Here is an 18713-nt window from a genome sequence, read left to right on the forward strand (position 1 = left end):
TCATCACCGAGAACAATTCCAGTATTGCATAGCATTCTCTAACCTAAGCAAAACTGCCAGAATGGAATGTCCATGGTTAGCTTTGACTAATCTGGATTCATTCCCCAAACCACCTGGGGAGGAAGACAATGAGACAAAACTCAGCTCAGGAAAGGTGCCCAGCATCTCTTAGGCTAATGATCAGTGTGTTTCCAGAGGGTGCTGTAAAAGGAGGGAGAGGGACTATACAGGCATTTCTAATTCTACATATTAGTATGTAATCACCAAGTTACAGAGGACTACACTTACATGTAATCATGCCTAAATAGATACACAATGAAATTCCAAGGGTATAATATGAATATTTTATTATACACTACCATTTTTAAATTTGTAAAGTGTAGTATTACCATTTACAACTCAAGTCATGTAAATACCATTTTTATTAACAGCATTTATATGATTGACACAGAGGTAGCTAAGAAAAACTCTCAGAAATATACTGTTTGATTCTCTTAACAAATGGGTAGTTTGGTAATAATGGCCATACTTATTCATAGTCCAGAATAGTGAAAAGTCTGTGATAATATATGTGTGGATGTGAGAGAGAAAAAGAGGAGGTGGGGAGAGAGAGGGAAGGAGGTAGAAAGGGAGATGGAGAGGGAAATAATATCACTTGAAGCATATACTGACTGAGAGAGAAAGAGGAAGAGAGAAAGAGAATATGAGAATGTAATAATGTTACTTGAAGCATATTCTGACCAAGCTATCAAGAGACTGCTCCTATTTAGAACTGGATAGTTCTGAGGTAATTAAAAGGCTCAATAAACCATCTTTGGCTTCTTTACTATAGAGGCAATTTGATAATGATGGCCAGAGCCATTTATTTATTTTAGGAAATACAAAGGGGGCAGTTTAAATTTTAAATCTACCACATACTTTATATACACACAGCTTCTCTGAGACAATCACACTCTGACACATGCTTTATCAGTTTCCATAGTATAAATATCTCAAGCTATCAACATGAGAGTAGGGATGGCATGTGGGGGCTCTGAAGGAGATATGCAGTAGCACACCACTCTACAGCGCTCTCAGCATGTAGACCATTGGTACCCAGCAGAGACAACAGCGAAATACAGCCAGGTGGTAGGAAGGACGAGCACTATTTATTTCCTTTGCTCTCAGTATAATTTAACTGCAATTTCATGTAATATTAAACAATGAATCCACAAAATTCCTGACATTTTCACAATCATCAGCATTTGTAAGTGGTATAAGCTGCCTTTATGACAACACCACTTGTGTACAGGTACATGCATACAAGTATATTTACATATGCATACATCTAGATCTACACTCACAAATATGTCCAGAAACATACATAATCCTATCAACCTATAAAGACGCTGGTGGTATTTAGTGTGGAAAGTATAACATAACAGTTATTAAACTAAGGGTTCAGATTCTTCCTCACATCCTTTCTGGGTTCCAACCCATAAATCAAGGGTCTCCTAGACTTCTGTTCCATTAACATACTCACACACGGTCTATAAACCCCAGATGTTCTTTACATGTATGGTAATGCTGGAGACACTTAAGTTTCATACTTCCCTATGAATACAAAGTAAAATTAATATAGCCATCATATTTAAAGTACAATTTTGAAACACATTTGGAAGACATTACACAATTTCTAAGGTTTTTTTTAACCATATTATTTATATGAATAATTTCCCTTCAATACAATCTTTCAAATGAAAGTTTTTATTTTCTTGAAAGCTTTCATGCATTCCAACAAAATGGAATTTTCTAGTACACTGTGGTATTCTTTGGCAGGCTCTAAGCTCATTTTTAAAACTGAACAACTGACTTGACAGGCATGCAAAAGCTAACCATTCAGGATGCTAAGAGAGCTTTCACCCTCGTGTGGATTCTCTGATGCTTAGTGAGGACTGACCTCTGGCTGAAGGTCTTCCCACACACATTACACTCGTAGGGTTTCTCCCCTGTGTGAGTTCTCTGGTGTTTGGTAAGAGCTGATTTCTCACAAAAGGTTTTCCCACACTCATTGCACTTATAAGGTTTCTCGCCTGTGTGAGTTCTCTGGTGTACGATCAGGTTTGACTTGACACAAAATGACTTCCCACATTCACTGCATACAAATGGTTTCTCTCCTGTGTGTGTTCTCTGATGGACTGTCAGGGCTGACCTGTGGCAGAAGGATTTCCTACAGGCGTTGCATTCATAGGGTTTCTCCCCAGTGTGTGTTCTTTGGTGTTCAGTAAGGTTTGACTTGACACAGAATGTTTTCCCGCACTGCTTACACTCATAGGGTTTCTCTCCCGTATGTGTCCGCTGATGGTTGGTAAGGTGTGGCTTCTGACAGAAGGCTTTCCCACATTCGGTACACTCATACGGTTTCTCTCCTGTGTGTGTTCTCTGATGTTGGGTAAGGTTCGATTTCTCCCAAAACATTTTACCACACTCACCACATTCAAACGTTTTTTCTCCCACGTGAGGTCTTCGAGACTGGGTGGGATGTGATTTTTTGCTAAAATTTTTCCTATTTTCATGGTATTCATAGGGTTTGCCCCCCATCTGTATTATCTGATGTTTACAGAGAGCTGGCTTTCCCCAGCTTCTGTCACTCACTCTATACTCTTGGGCAATCTTTCTTGTGTAAGCTTCCTGGTGAACGACAAAAGCTGATCGGTCACAGAAGAGTTTCTCATATTCATTACGCTCATAAGGACTGTTTCCTGAGAGAGCTCTCTGAGGTCCAAACTGTAAATCCACATAGAAGGACTTTCTACAAATACTGCATTCATGGGGCTCCATATGCAAATGAGTTTTCTGAGATACACTGAGCTTCAAACTGTCAACAAAAGTTCTTCCACATTCAGTGTATGTATAGAGAGTCTTGCCTCGCTGAGAGCTCTGACTTGTACAAAGGGCCACTTCCGCGTGGAAGCCTCGTCCTGCTTCATCGTACTCAAAAGGCTGATCAGATGGCCGACTGAGATCCCGACAAAGGCCGAGGACAGCCCCTTTCCCATCATAGTCACATGATTTTGTTCCTACAGGAATTCTCTCATGCCTACTGTCAGGGAGTGGTTTCTTATATATATTAAACTCATTAAGCTTTTTTCTGGAATAGCTCTTTTTGCTAATAATTATAGCTGAAATATTCTTTAAATTCATCTCACAGGAGTCACATACTTTGAGCAGAAGACTTCTTGAAGAAACAGAGTCAGTGTCTGGACTAGAAGATTTTCTTGTGTTACCACCACACTCTAGATTTGTGGTCTTGTTGGTGAGCACAAGTGGCCAAAAGGGTCCATCTTGATTTTCCCGGTCACTCTCTAACAGGCTGTCCACTTTCCACTTCCTTTCTATAAATGAGAAAAAGAATTGCCACACCTTATGAATCTTAATACTTGTTCTTTCTTTTTTGAAGAAAGGCTTTCATTAAGGGTGAGGAGGCACACAGCAGGCACACAGAAAATAAGGTCCTCCACAGAGCAGAAGAGGGACTTGGGAAGCTAAACTGCCTTAGCACATGTCTAATGGGTGTGAACTTTTTATAGTTCTTTTGTTTCAGATTCCATTTCCTGATACAAACTGAATCCAGTATGTTTCCTTTACCATCCTGGTTGGAAGAGAAACCCCAGACGTGGATTTACAGTGGAAGCAGCTGTGCACAGGGAACTGGTTATAATACTTAAAACATTAGAAACTTCAAAACTCAACACAAAAATACAAAATGAAATTCAATTCATAGGGAATTCATTTACTGATCCAGAAGTCACAATAGTCAAAATGATGAGCGAGCCCAGCAAACAATGAAAACCAGCAAAGTGGCAGTGGAGATCAGTAGGCAAGAGGTTTCAGAGGGTGAACTGCATTGGGTGGGAACAGGACAGGGGAAGAGCCTGACACCTTGCACCCAGCACTGGAAGAGGTCCCCACCACATGCCTGGCTTTTCTACACTGCGTATGATGAACTACTTAGAGTTCTGGAAACACCCACTTCTTCAGGTTCAAAAGGACAGTCTGGAAGCCTGGGATCTAGAGAATTTCTGCTTTTTCTTTTCTTTTTAAAGATGTATTTATTTGTATTTATTTTACGTGCATTGGTGTTCTGTCTGCATGTATGCCTGTGTGAGGGAGTCAGATTCCCTGGAACCGGAGTTACAGACAAGTTGTGAGCTGCCGGGAATTGAACCTGGGTGCTCTGGAAGCTCAGCCAGTGCTCTTAACTGCCGAGCCATCTTTCCAGCTCCTGAGGTTCTTTTCTTTGCCTTTATCTATAGGAGGAGCTTCCTGAAATGCTGTGGAAAAGCATACTAGAAAAGGTGAAATAAACTCCAAACTAGTAACCGGAGGTTAGCAGAGCTGTTATCCAAGGAACAAAAAAGCCCACAAAGGAGCAGAAGAATAGTTTTGAATACACAGAATATCAGAAATGTGACAAAGGAAGAAGTACATTGGGTTTACTCCCAGCTCACCTTCTATTCTGTTCCATATGTACCTTCCCTATCCTAGTTACTCCTGAGCCCTCAGTGTACATGTTTTCCTATACTGGGTATTTAAGTCCGTCTTTATTTCTAGGCTTTTTCTTTACACATAGGTTTTCTGCTTTAACATGTCGCTGTGTCTTTTATTCAAATGTAGGATCCCTGAACATCATATTCTGTATCTGTTACGGAGACTTTCAATATACTTTATCATAAAAACCCTGGCTATTCTTATCTATTGGTGCTCAGTGCAAGAATATGAATAGTCATATGCTTAATTTAAAAATTCTATAGCACTCTACTATCCCAGAGACCAACAATTAAGGTTATGATCCTAGCAGAAATAATTTAAAACAAAATAAGCAAACAAATACTTTAAATCAATTGAGTTACATTAAACATTTAAGTCAATATTCAGCATTCTCATTAAAAACATGTACATGGAGGGATTAAAAAAAGAAAGAAAGAAATCTTTCTCTAGTGATGTTTTCTGTTATCTATAGAGTAGTTTTCCTCAAGGAGCTTTCCAGCCTTTGATGACTTTGGTCACAGGACACTCCTGGCACACTGGGAGTGTCTTGCATTATTGAGTGCTGTAGACAGCGCACAGCAAGGATTAAAGTTGCAGGGCCATGAGGTTTTCCTTCAGGAAACATATAGATTAGATCAGGGGCTTTGGTATGAGGAACTTGTTTTACCCAAAAAACAATGTTAATGTAATAATCAATAAATGTGCTTCTGTGTGGCTGTTCGAGGTTCAGTTCATCAAGGCTGGACCTCCCTGTTGCCTCGGAGCCTGATTACATTCTGGAGTGACCCTCTTTCTGTGACTGACTCATGCAACTCAGAACACCAATAAGATAGAGCAAGCAAGCAATCTCAACACTTCACAGATCCAGTATTAATTATTTAAAAGAAAAGATGAAAAGACTCTGAAAGTTTAGACAAAGGAAAGACTAGAAACATAGTTCAAGCACTGAGATGCCTGCTGTTTTACATGATTTGACACAGCTGTAGTCATCTGAGGGGAGGGAAACTCAACTGGGAAATTCCTTCCATAAGATCCTACTGTAGGGCATTTTCTAATTAATGACATGGAAGGGCCCAGCACATCATGGGTAATGCCACCCTTGGACTGGTCATCCTGGGAACCATAAGAAAGCAGGCTCAACAAGCCAGGGGAGAGCAAGCCAGGAAGCAGCGCCCCTTCATGGCTTCTGCATCAGCTCCTGCCTTCAGGTTCCCATCTGGTTTGAGTTACTGCCTTGGCTTCCTTCAGAGTAAGCCAAATAAACCCTTTCCTCCCCGAGTTGCTTTTGATTGTGGTGTTTCATCCCAGTTAAAGAATCCCTAAGACAGAATTATGATGTTTAGTATAAATTCTAGAGAACAAAAAGAAATATAAACCAGGTAGAACAGAATCATGTAAAAGGCAGAAGACTTTACTGTATTTCTATGTACTAGTGAAAGAAAAAGTCGATGCTTCATGTGAAGAAGGGAGAAAAGGAAGGCAAACAGCACCCACGGGAATGAAGCGAGCACAGATATGTCTGCTTCTGAGTGAGGTCAGTGGGCAGTGCCCCTTACGACAGGTGCAGGGGGTTGAAAGGGAACCGGTGAGGTGAAGCCAGTGGGAGTGAACACTGTAGTGCAGGGGACCCACAGCTGCCCCGGCCACCCCAGACGCCACGGGGAGGAACTAATAAGATGAAAGGTTGGATTTACTTGGTTCCTTGGAGATGGATTTGGGGTTGTGTATAGTTCAGGTTATTCCTTCTACACCTCCTCTAATGGATGGATTTAGTAACTTTATGAAGATGTATCAGTCGGTGATTGCTCTGACATAAAACCACAGCCTAGAAAGGTGGCTGGAAAACTATGGCACAGGCCAATTCCTAACAATTGGAAGCATCTTTTTTATTTTTATTTTTATTTTTAAGGGAAACAGTAGACAAAGTAACAGAGATGTAGGAAGGACAAGGGGCTGTGAGGACCAAGAGGAAAAAGATGGAAGAGCAGCAGCAACTAAGGCTCTTCCATGTGACACTTCCTGTCTGGAGTTTTACAAAGAAATCTATCTCAGCTCTGGATTTCATCTATCCCCAGACCATGAGACCCTCTAAAATGATGCCTTCAAGTAGATACATTTAAGTTCCAGCCTCAGCAGGATTCCATTCCTGGATAACCCCAACCTTAAAGTGAATTCACAGGCTAGATTTAAACAGTTACCTCCAACGTCTCCTGTCTACAACAGAATCCATACTAATCCTTTCCAACGTTTGTTCTGTATTTTCTCTGTCTTAGTAAGTAGGTTCCTATCTTGTCTGGTTACCTGAGAAAAAGAATTCCAGTTATGTTTGCCTACTCCTTTACCCTTCATCCAACAGCAATCTCTGTGGCTCTATCTTCAAGATGTCTGTACAAACTCAGTGCTTCTCAGCATCTCTGAGGTCTTGGCACCAGCCTTTCTTCTGGAGTGTACAGTAGTCCCTTAGCTGGTACGCCCTCCTACCTCGTACCCACCCACTAAACACACCACAACCACAGCCTAGGACAGGTAAATCCTTTGAAGATGAAAATAAGTCTGACGGTTCAGTCTGGTCTACATTAACTCAAGACAGAGCTTCTTACATCCCTCGAGATGGAATTAGTCTATATTCCATGAAGCACAGGGATACTACTCATGCCACTGTCATGAGTCTTGCCCATCCTCCCTGCTTTCCAACTACACTGGTCTCTCTGCTATTGTTCAAGCAGAACAAACCTGTCCTGGAGGCCTGGCACCTCAAGTTCTCTGTCTAGAATACTTTCAGTCCATAGCTTATTCTTACTCCATTGAAGTATTACATACAGCACCGGCCGCATCTAAGTTCTCTCTGACCTCTTTGCTAACTAGTACACATCCTGCTTTAGTCTCCCTTCCTCTGTGTAAGCTGTCTTCATCATCTTACCACCACCTATCTCTGTGTGTGCGCACAGGTACGTATGCCCTCAAGCACAGAAGAAAATAAACAGCTGCACCTACATGCGGCTGCTGTTCACTGTAGTACATATTCTATACCTGTAGTAATTACTCTCTTAGTTACCCAGAACATGACTGTATCGCAGTAAATGTTCACCGTTACACATCTGGTAAGTGGGATAACAGAAGTACCTGGGGATATGTTAGCTAATGAAAGGTGCTCAAAGAAGACAGAGAGGAGGTGCATAATTCTTAAAGAGAAACTTGCCAAGAAAAAGTATCTAAAATGAAGCCAGCTGACTTTGAAATTATAGGTAAAAATAAATCGCCCCAAAATGTCAAAACAAAAGCAAAGGTGTCTCTGGATGAGAGACAGATGGAGGAGCCACTGAGACAAGCTGTGGGATGCTGTTCTTGGGTATTTCCAAAGGTCTGATGTAAAACAGGAATTTCTGAAAGACATTCCAAAGGTAACTGTTGTGGTTTGAATAGGAATGGGCCCCACAGGCTTATAGAGTTGAGTGCTGATCAAGAAGAGGCACTACTTGAGAGGGATGAAGAGGTGTGGCCTGGTTGGGTTTTAGAAGCTCAAGCCAGCCCCAGTAGCTCTGCTCTTCCTTCTGTCTGCTGATGCAAGTGTAGAACTCTCAGCTCCCTCTCCAGCACCATGTCTGCCTGTGGTCACTATGCTCTCAACCGTGATGATAATGGACTAAACAGCTGAACTGTAAGCCAGACCTAATTAAGTGTTCTCCTTTATAAGAGTGGCTGTGGTCATGGTGTCTCTCCAGAGTAATAAAACACTGACTAAGACAGTAACTTATCTTACCCCATGGCACAGATTACTTTCCCTTGCCAGGGAACTCACTACTGTACCTGGGTGACATTGGAATCCATTTTCTGGTATCCAGGGATCTTCTCCTTGCTCTATCTTGAAAATTACATCTGGCTTAGTAACACAATGCCCTGTTAAGACAAAATAGCACAGGACGGTGCTCAATAGCTTAGCTCTGTGAACTGAAAAAATGAATAGAAAGATACCAAAAAGAAAAAAGGTACAGGAAGGAAGAAGGAAGGAAGGGAGGGAAGGAGGGAGGGAGGGAGGGAGGGAAGGAAAGAAGGAAGGAAGGAAGGAAGGAAGGAGAGGAAGGAAGGTTGGTCTTCAACATTCTGCTGAGAGGTAAGAATACACCGTCAGATCAAAAAGTGATCAGTCCTCTCAGACCCTTGAATCTGAAGCCTCAAATTGGAAATAATAAGCATTGGCTCCCAGCCTTGGGAATGTATGTGACTGGCAGCTGACTGAGAAAATAAACCCCTTACCTACTGAGACAAAGTTGCTATAATTCTCCAGAATCACATCTCGGTAAAGCACCTTCTGGGCAGGGTCCAGCAAATACCACTCTTCCTTGGTAAAATCCACACATACATCCTTGAAAGATACTCGCTCCTGTAACAAAATATTCTTTTTCTGTATAAAGTTGTTAGATTGAGCAATATCAAGAAGACTTAGCAGAATGAGTTTCTTCGGAGTTACTGAAAAATAATGAAAGGGCAACCCCCCTTTTGCTACACTGTGTAGAATAAAATAAAATATCTTAGATTCTGCTAAGGGCCTGGAAGTCTTTTAGTTGCTGTGAATACTGCTGAGGCAGGCAAAAACACAGTTCCTATTCTCAAAAGTGCTTATGACCTGGTCAGGACAGTTATACGTGCATTTAGTAAGTGGATGTTTCAGGCCTGGCAGTAGACTTTACTTTTTATTAGGAAGTATACTTGAAATGGTTAATGGACAATACTGACAAACGAGAGACAGGCTCCCACTAGAAAAGCTCATGACTGACTGAAGTGCCTGCCCTGTGGTCTAACACATGCAGAACAGGATGAGCCCTTTCTGCTTGAGGAGATTATTTTCTGGAGACTTGTAAAATGTTTTTGGAAAGCACAGTGGTTTTATTAAACAGAGCAAATGGTTTCATGGTATGCAAACAAATAATGAACAAGAAATAAAATAAGCAATATAAGCAGACCCATGGATGACCCAGTTACTGAAATCATTAGCTATGAACTTCAAAATAAATTTTAGCCAATAATAGCCAAAATATAGTGAAGTTCAACAAAACAGGAAATTCAGAAAAACAAAAAAAAAAAACAAAAAGATGAGCGAATTCAACAGAGGGGTATGATGTGTGGTTACAGAAAAAGTGCTACTCTCCTCTAATGGTTTCTTACTTCTTTTTCTGGGTCTCTTTTCCCACTCACACAAGTGATTACACATTAGTACACAAAGCACTATTATTTGTGCCCCTATATTCTCTACAGCTGGTGCTTAAGAGATGATGATTTCCAAGATGACACGACACTCTACTTACATAGTGTATTCACCTCTGAATAGTGAGTACACTGCAAACAATCCCCATGGGAGGCCCAGGAATAGATCCCACAGGCCGCCACTTGGACGATGATGTCTTTTTGCTGTACAGAAGCATTTTAGTTTCATGAGGTCCCATTTGTCAATGGTTACTTGGCAGAACACTCTCACAAGCACCTGTTAGTTGAAGAGTATTACCCATTTCCTCTAATGGGTTCTGGGCATCAGGTCTTACATTGAGATCCTTCATCCATTTTGTATTTTGGACTTGTATTAGGAATGAGAAAGAAGGATGATGTTTCATTCTTTAACATGTAGCTATTCAGGTAGACCAGTTCCATTTGTGGAAGATACTGTCATCTCCAATGGTCACTTTAGCCTCTTTTTCAAAATCCACATGGCTGTAAAGTTTATGAAGTTTTCTGGGTCAATGTGTCTATTTTTAACACATCATTATATGGCTTTTATTACTACAACTCTATATTATAACTTAAAACCTGGGATAGTGATTCCCCCAGCTGTACTTTTTATTCTTTAGGGGAATGTGGGTTGTCCTGGGTCTTTTGTTCTTCCATATGAATTTTGAAATATTTTTTCAACCTCTGTGACTTGCATCAATTTACTTATTTATTTATTTATTTAGTTTTTTTTTTTAAGGGTTTCTCTATGGAACATCGCTGACTGTCCTGAAACTCACTTTGTAGACTAGGCTGGCCTCAACGCATACAGATCTGCCTACTTCTGCCCAGTGCTGAAATTAAATGCATGTGTCACCATGCCCAGCACACTGAAATGTTTAAGGCACTGCATTCAATCTGTAGATTGCTTTGATAGGATGGTCAGTTTCACAATATCAATCCTACCAGTACAGAAAAGTGGGAGGTTTTTTTCTGCCTTCCTGCGTCTCCATTAATTTCTTTCTTTCTTTCTTTCTTTTTTTTTTTTTTTAAGTTTTCACTGTACAGGTCTTTCAGTGACTTAGACTTATCCTTTAAAAAGTTTTTTGAAGCTACTGTGAATGGGATCACTTCTGTGCTTTCTTTCTTCATGGGATCATCAGCTGCACATAAGGTGGCGATTGCTTTTTTTTATGTTTGTGTCCTGCTACTTTGCTGATTTTGTCAGATTTAAGACATTTCTGGTGGACTCTTTACGTCTTTTATGTATAGAATTGTATTATCTGCAAATATTGGTAATTTTGAGTTTGTTCTTTCCTTTTGACTCTTCCTGCTTTCTTCCTGTTTGAGGTAAGACTTTAGGCACTATGGTGAACAGGAGTGGATAAAATGGATGTTGTCTTGAACCTGACATGAGCAGAAATGCTTCTAGCTTTTCACCATTTAGCATGATGGTGCCTGTGGCTCCCTGTATATTGTCTTTACATTAGAATATGTCCCTTGTATTCATAGATTTTCTTATCCAGGACTTTTATCATGAAAGGATGTTGGATTTTATCAAAGGCCTTTTCTGCACCTAATGAGATGAGCACATGGTTTCTATACTTGAAATTATTAATGTGGTAGATAATATTTATTGGTTTATGCATGTGGAATCATCCCTCTGTCATTGAGATGAAGCTGACTTGATCATGGTAGATGATCTTTTTGATATGTCTTGAACTTGGTTTGCAAGCTCCTTATTGAAAAAAATGTTTTGTGTCTATGTTCATCAGACTAGCCCTGTAATTCTCTTTGTTGGTGGGTCTTTGCCTGGTTTTGGTAACACGGCAATACTGAATCACAGAAAGAATTTTGGCAAGGCATGGTAGTGCACACCTTTAATCCCAGAACTTGAAGGCAGGGCAGGTGGGTCTCTATGAGTTTGCAGCCATCATGGTCTACAGAGTGAATTTCAGGATAGCAGGATGACAATGAAAACTTGTCTCAAAAAAATTCATCAATTTGTTTCAAAGAATGAACTCTTTATTCTCTGTACCTTTGTTTCTATTTTATCAATTCCAGCCCTGTTGTTTATTATCCCTTCTCTTCTACTGTTGTGGGATTCTATTTATTCATATTTTCCCAAGGTTTGTATGTGCATCATCAAGTTGTTTAGATCTCTCAGACATTGTGATGTAGGTCTGAGGAGCTCTAAACCTTCTTCTTGGGTTCCCTCCGCTGTGCTCCGCGAGCCTTACGATGTTGTCTTCATTTTCATTCAATTCGGGATTTTCTTTTTTTTTTTTTTTAATTTCTTCCTTGACTATATTATCATAAAATAGTACATTCAGTCTCTGTGAGTTTGTGTATTTTCCTTACTTTCTGTCCTAATTAGTTACTGTTGCTATGATAAAACATAATTGTAAAAAGCAAGTTGGCTTACACTTCCAAACCACAATCCACCGCTGAAGGAAGTGAAGACAGAAACTCTAGCATGGCTGAAACCTAGAGGCAGGAGCCAATGCGGAGGCCATGGAGGAGTGCTGCTTACTGGTTTTCCTCTCCATAGCATGCTCACCCTGCTTTCTTAGAGAACCCAGGACCACCAGGGATGGCACAATCCATGATGGGCTGGGCCCACCCCATCAATTATTAATTAAGAAAACTGCCTACAGCCACAGCTTGTGGAGGCATTTTCCCATCCGAGGGTCCCTCCTTCAGATGACTCTAGATTGTTTCAAGTCAACATAAACTGGACAGCACCTCTATTTCCGTTGATATCTAGCCCGTTTCACCGTACTCACACACAATGCAGGGGTTTTCCAATTTTCCTATAATTGTTAAATCTTGCTTTGTGTTTTAATATGTGGTTGACTTTGGGAAGAATTGTATGTTCTGCTGAGAAGAAAGTGTATTCAGTGTTTTGGTAGAACTGTTTTATAGATCCCTGATAGAAGCATTTGATAGACTATTTAACTCCAAGTTTGTTTAGTTTTTGTCCAGCTCATCCATCTACTGGTGAGAGCAGAGTTTTGAAGTCGCCCACTATTTCTGTATTAGGGGTAATCTGTGGTGCTAGACCTAATAATATTTCATTTATGAAGTTGGGTCCACTTGTGTTGGTGTGTGTGTTTAGAATTACAGTCTTATTAGCGGATTGTTCCTCTGATGGGTATGAAGCCTCATTAACCCTTCTAACTAGATTTGAAGTCTATTTTGTTAGATATTAGAACACCTGTGCTGCCTATTTCTTGGTTCTGCTTGCTAGGAACACCATCATCATCCTTTTACTCTAGGGTAAAATTTATTGTTGATGGTGAGGTGTGTTTCTTGTAGGTAGCAAAAATATCAGTACTGTTTTCTAAATCAAACTGCAAGTCTGTGTCTCTTGTTTGGAGAATGGAGACCCTAAGAGATATTCTTGAACAATGTGTATTCATGTCTGCCATTTTGTTGGAGGGTTTTTTAGACCTCTTTTCTTCTTTTTTGATTACCTGTTCTGAAACTGTTCCAGGTAGACTCTTGAGTGTATTTACCCTTGCCTTCAGACGGAAGTATTCTTCTAGTATCCTCTGTAGAGATGGCTTAGCAGACACAAAACCTTTTAATCTTTTACTCTGAGGAGTTATGTTTTCTTCCATTTTAATAGTTTCCTGGTCAACAGTTATTGGCCTTTCAGAACTTGAATACACCTTTCCAGGCCCTTCTCGTTTTAAATCTTTCTTCTGAATAATCAAGTGTTATATTGATGAACTTGCTTTCTAAGTGACTTTTCTCTCTTGTAACTTTTAATATTCTGCCATTGTTCTGTGGTTTTAATATGTTACAGGAAGTTTCTTTTCTGGTTAGGTCTATTGGAGTTCTATTTCTTGTGTCTAGATGACATTTTTTTTCTCTAGTTTTTGGAATTTTTCTATAATTTTATTGGAAATATTTTATGTCCTATCTGTGGTATTATCTTTTTATGCACATAATCTGAATGTTAGGTCTTTTACGGTTTAGGTACTTTCCAATACTCTCCAATTTTCTGTTCACATTTATTTTAAAATTTATCACTTTCCATGACTGAATGACCCACATTCTTTACCTGATGTCTACCCTTGATTCTATTTTCTACAGGATTCACTCTGCTGGTGAGCTTTCTGCTTGTGTTTTTATTTGGTTTACTGAGTTTGTCATTTCCAATATCATTTTAGATTGGGTTTTCTTCAGGTTTTCTATTTTCACGACTCAGACTCACTTCCTTATCAGCCATCTTTTTAGGTTTGTACTCCTCACATGTAACCATGACCTCACTGACTTGTTTGAATGTAACATTGTTTGAACAGATTTATCAATCTTTTGAATTGTTTGAAAAGACTCCTAAATCATTTTTATGGTATCCCCATGCTTTGCCTGGGCTTTGATAGTTTTTACATCAACTTGACACAAGTTGGAGTCACTTGAGAAGAAGAGACTTGCTGAGAAAATGTCACCATAAGATCAGGCCATAGGCAAGCTGATACTGCACATTGTGGATGATACCAGCCCTGGGCTGGTGGTGCTGAGTGCTATAAGAAAGCAGACTGAGCAAGCCATAAGGAGCAAACCAGGAAACACCACCACACCATGGCCTCTGCCTCAATTCCCACCTCCAGATTCCAAACTTGAGTTCCTGCCTTGGTTTCTTTTGATGATAATGGACTGTGGTGTAGAATTCTAAGAGAAATAAATCCTTTCCTGCTCAAGTTGCTTTTGGCCATGGTGTTTTCATCACAGCTACAAAAACCCTAACTAAGACAGTGCCCGCCTTTATGCTGTTTTGGTTTCTGTGCTGGCATATGTACATCTGGTTTGTTGGTTGGTTGAATTTTCTTTCATTTTCATTTTTTTTTTTAAACTTAAGTCACTTACATTCTTTCAGCAGTGGTGTTTCCAGTGTTCAGTAGCAACAAGTCCTAGCAGGGTTGAGATGCAATACCTTTGTAGGACTGGTATTTAGGGTGAAGTTCTAGCTCAAATCTTCCTCTGAGGGTTGGGTATTGCCTCCTGCATGGATCTGTGGCTTTGGCAGTGAGTTGTGGAACTCTCCATGTCTGTGGTTCTTACCCAGAATAAACTCTGGTCCCTCCCTGGGTCTGAAGCTTCTCTTGAAGCCACTTGGAGAAGTGTGGAACTTCGAACATGTCTGTTGGCAAAGTTAAATCCACTCTAGTTCCAAAGTTTCCCCTGAAGCCACTGAGAGATATGGAACTGGACAAGTGTCAAGTCAGTGCAGGTCTTGTCCCCACTCTGCATCTACAGCTTCAGTTGGAGCTGCTGGGAAGTGTAGAACTTCCTGGCCATTTGTGAGTGGGACCTGGAGTCAAATCTGATCTCCTGGGTCTGCACCTTCTCCTGGTCCTCTGGACCACCCCGAGCACTAACAATCCTAATGCTGGTTCAGGACTGGTCCACACTCTACATCTGCTGAGAGAAAATCTTTTCTTACACATCTGACAGAGAATTAGCATCTGGAACACACAAGAAACTGAAAAACTAAACATCGAGAAAAGAAATCACCCAATTAAAAGACGGGCATGGAACTGAACAGGGCCCACAAGAATATGAATAGAATCCTTAGCCACAGGGAGATAAAGATTCCACTGCGCCCCAATCAGAATGGTAATCAGGAATATGAAGATAAATGCTTAATTGGGTTTATGGAAAGGGGAACCCTTATACACTGTGGGCAGAGTATAAACTAAGCCAGCCACTTTAGATATGTCTGGTGATTCGGCCTGGGGAGCCTAAAAGTAGAACCCCACTGACCCAGCTATACCACTTGTGAACATACTCTAAAGGGATCCCAAGTCCTCCTGCAGAGATATTTACACATTATGGTTCACTGTTGTTCTATTCACAATAGGGAATATGTGGGACCCATTTAAATGACAACCAGCTGAGGAACAGACAATGAAAATCTGGTACTACACCCAATGGAGTTTTATTCAGCTGTAAATAAAAATAAAATCATGGCATTTGTAGAAAAATTGGTGAAACTGAAAAACATTACATTGTGTAAGGTAATGTAGGTCCACAATGTCAAACCCCAAATGCTCTCTCTCCTGTGTGGATCGTAGCTTCAGATTTGTGTGTGTATCCTTAAATTGATATGGTGATAGTCTTAGAAGTAAGGGAGGGGCCTTGGTAGAAGGGGAGGACATCAGGAGGGTAGGGATGGTAGAGCGCATATGAAATGGAAGAAAGAAATACTGGGTATGGGCGGTTTAAACAGGAACAGGGCCCTGGAGAGAAGCAGTGATGGAGAAGCACTGACCAAAACTAAAGATGCCTGGGAAAGCCGCACTGAAAACACTACTTTCCTTATAAGCGGATTTTATACCTCTGTCTTCTATTTTCATGCATTATTGGCGCAGGGTGGCACATGTTCTATGCCTCCCAAGTGGAGCTTGGAGGACAATTCTGTGGAATTTAATTCTCTTTCCACCTTTGCATGGGTCCTAGAGATTAAATCCAGGTCATTAGTTAGGCAGCAATCTCTGTTACACCCAAGAGTCACCGGCCAGCCCCATTATAAACCAATGTAAACAACATAATTTTTAAAAGTGTCAGAACCATGCATGGAAGGGCAATGCCCAAAAGCCATGGGTTCTAACATTGAAATCCCAATGTCAAGTGTGAGATGCAACTTCCTAAGAGCTGTTGCCCAGAATAGCTCCAGCAGTTCCCCAAGCTATCCAGATCAAGCCACTGCCCTTGGTTGTCCCACAGAACTAGATGGTAAGTCCTGATTGCTGAATACAGCATACACTTTGCTTCCAGAACACAGGATCCACACAGATTGACAAACTCCCTCCCTTCTGGCTAGCAGTTATAGTGCTAGAATTTGCTATGCAGGTAACTCTAGGGGAGAAAAGTCAGCAATGATCTTTCCCAGCTTTGACACTGCATACTACAATACTAACTTGCTAGGTAAGATCTGCCTTGCCGGGGGTCGGGGAATGAGCTGAGGTGGAACACAGAGTTGGACAAAGGCCAAAAGACTGATGATCCCTTGTAACTCTGACTGTATTGGGGGTTAGAAGCTGATGTCTTCTGGAAACATTAACACTTTCTTACTTATTCTGTGGCTGAAAACTGTTGGGTTTTGGCAATTAACACATGCTTTTTAACAACTGGGAATTAGGTAAAATATTTATTGCTAGAGTTCCTTTCTCTGGCAAGCCAGTCAGGAGCCCCTAGCTGGCCAGGGAGAAGGCCCAGAGCTCATTAACTCTTCGTGAACCAGGGAGGAAAGAAGTCACTCACACAGACAAGAAACACATAGGATGAAGTGGAAACTGGCTACACGCCCTTTTTTTATTGTGTAGTTCTCTATGTAAGAATTACCTCATAGATAAAAAAGTTACAAAGAAAGGAAAAGAATTAAAATCCTTTGTATAGGCAAATATGTGTGCATGTGCGTGCACGCGCACAGACACACACACACACACATTCATACACACACACATTCTCATCAGGGCTGAACATCTGTATCACCTACTTCACAAGTGTTCACACATACCTACCCATATACATATATACATTTGGTGGATGGGGCTGAGGCCCAAATGCCATACACATACGTTTGGATGAATGAATGGGGCAGAGCCAGCCAAGTCACAGCCTTATTTCTAGTCTCTGACCTTTTTATAGACAGAAGTTCTTAGAAAATTACCTCATATGTAATGTTTCATTCTGTATGCTCATTATAAGTTCAAAGAAACAGTTTTACACGTCCTTGCTTTATGATAGTGCACACCTATGGCTTCATCCTTGGATCTGACCTAGAATGAATGTTTTTCCTTGAACACAAATCTGTCCCAAGCCTATTTCTCTTTTTAGTGTAATTGTGAAAGCTCATTCTACTCCTTACTATACAGCCTTTATTTACTATTTTATAAAGAATGGGCACATTCTATTCTTGATTCTAACTTTATTATATCTTTCTGGCAAAAGCTGTCAGGGGCAGCCCTGCTTATACACTGAAGGCCTAGAATCAGCTATAGGCCTGACATAAATGCCGGCTAATACAAAGTCGTGGGTCTCTGTGGAAAAACACTGAAACAGATACTGTAAACAAGCAGCTTTGGTGAAAAGTTGCCAAGCCTAAGTCATCACAGACCTTGTACATAGGTAGTCTTGGTGGATAGTACCAACTTAGATAAGGACAAGTGAATCATAGGCAGAGTCATAGTGATCTGTCCCCTGAACCTTCACCCAGCTGACACGCTGTTCTGGAAGATATCTGTACTCCCCCCTGAACACCTATGATCCTGCGTCATCCCCTTCCCCACATCCTGCCTTTTTGTGTATATAACCCTGTGTGAAAAAGTAAAAATTACGGTTTGATCAGCCTATTGACAAGCCGTGGTTCTTTGCGTTTGCCTGTTCCCCCCCACCCCATTCTCTCTTAGGTGATCTCCCTGGACCCTGTTTAATGCCCTACATAAAAGTAAACAGGGACTTGGTAGAAGGAGGAAGTTCCAGTGAGATAAGGACAAGAGAACACAGGGGTACGAGTATGCATTAAGTTATTTGAGATAGTCCTCAGTTTTTTTAAAGATTTATTTATTTTATGTGAGTACACTGTAGCTGTCTTCAGACACACCAGAAGAGGGTGTCATATCTCATTACAGATGGCCATGAGTCACCATGTGATTGCTGGGAATTGAACTCAGGACCTCTGGAAGAGCAATCAGTGCTCTTAACTGCTGAGCCATCTCTCCAGCCCTATTCCTCAGTTTTTAATGCACTTCAATATCTAAGGAAAACAAAAACATCCCAAACTCACAATCAGTAGATGGAGCAAAATGAAATGATGAGGGCAGAAATGAAGAAACAATGGAAATTAAAGTAAGACCACAAACAAAGTCAATGAAATGAGATGAGCAAGCGTGATGGGTCCTTAGACAAACCAAGCAAAGAGGCTCACCCAAACGATTAAAGTCAGAGCGGAGAAGGACAACAGTCAGAAATGA

The 18713-nt window shown here is 40.7% G+C and overlaps 1 protein-coding gene across 4 annotated transcripts in view; it reads right to left on the reverse strand.

Annotated features, from left to right (window-relative positions):
* Nucleotides 1-1126: 1126 nt before the first annotated feature.
* Znf248 (zinc finger protein 248) overlaps nucleotides 1127-18713 on the reverse strand; it is a 28935-nt gene continuing 11348 nt past the window's right edge. For all 4 annotated transcript variants that reach the window (XM_076940385.1, XM_076940383.1, XM_076940382.1 and 1 more), the window contains 3 exons: nucleotides 8785-8911; nucleotides 8338-8427; nucleotides 1127-3374 (listed from right to left, as the gene is read on the reverse strand). In XM_076940385.1, coding sequence (XP_076796500.1) covers nucleotides 1879-3183 — 1305 coding nt within the window. In that variant the 5' untranslated portion in view covers nucleotides 3184-3374; nucleotides 8338-8427; nucleotides 8785-8911 and the 3' untranslated portion in view covers nucleotides 1127-1878. The remainder of the gene's footprint in view (nucleotides 3375-8337; nucleotides 8428-8784; nucleotides 8912-18713) is intronic.

The sequence above is a fragment of the Arvicanthis niloticus genome, chromosome 9, assembly GCF_011762505.2.
Source record: "Arvicanthis niloticus isolate mArvNil1 chromosome 9, mArvNil1.pat.X, whole genome shotgun sequence".
Lineage (NCBI taxonomy): Eukaryota > Metazoa > Chordata > Mammalia > Rodentia > Muridae > Arvicanthis > Arvicanthis niloticus.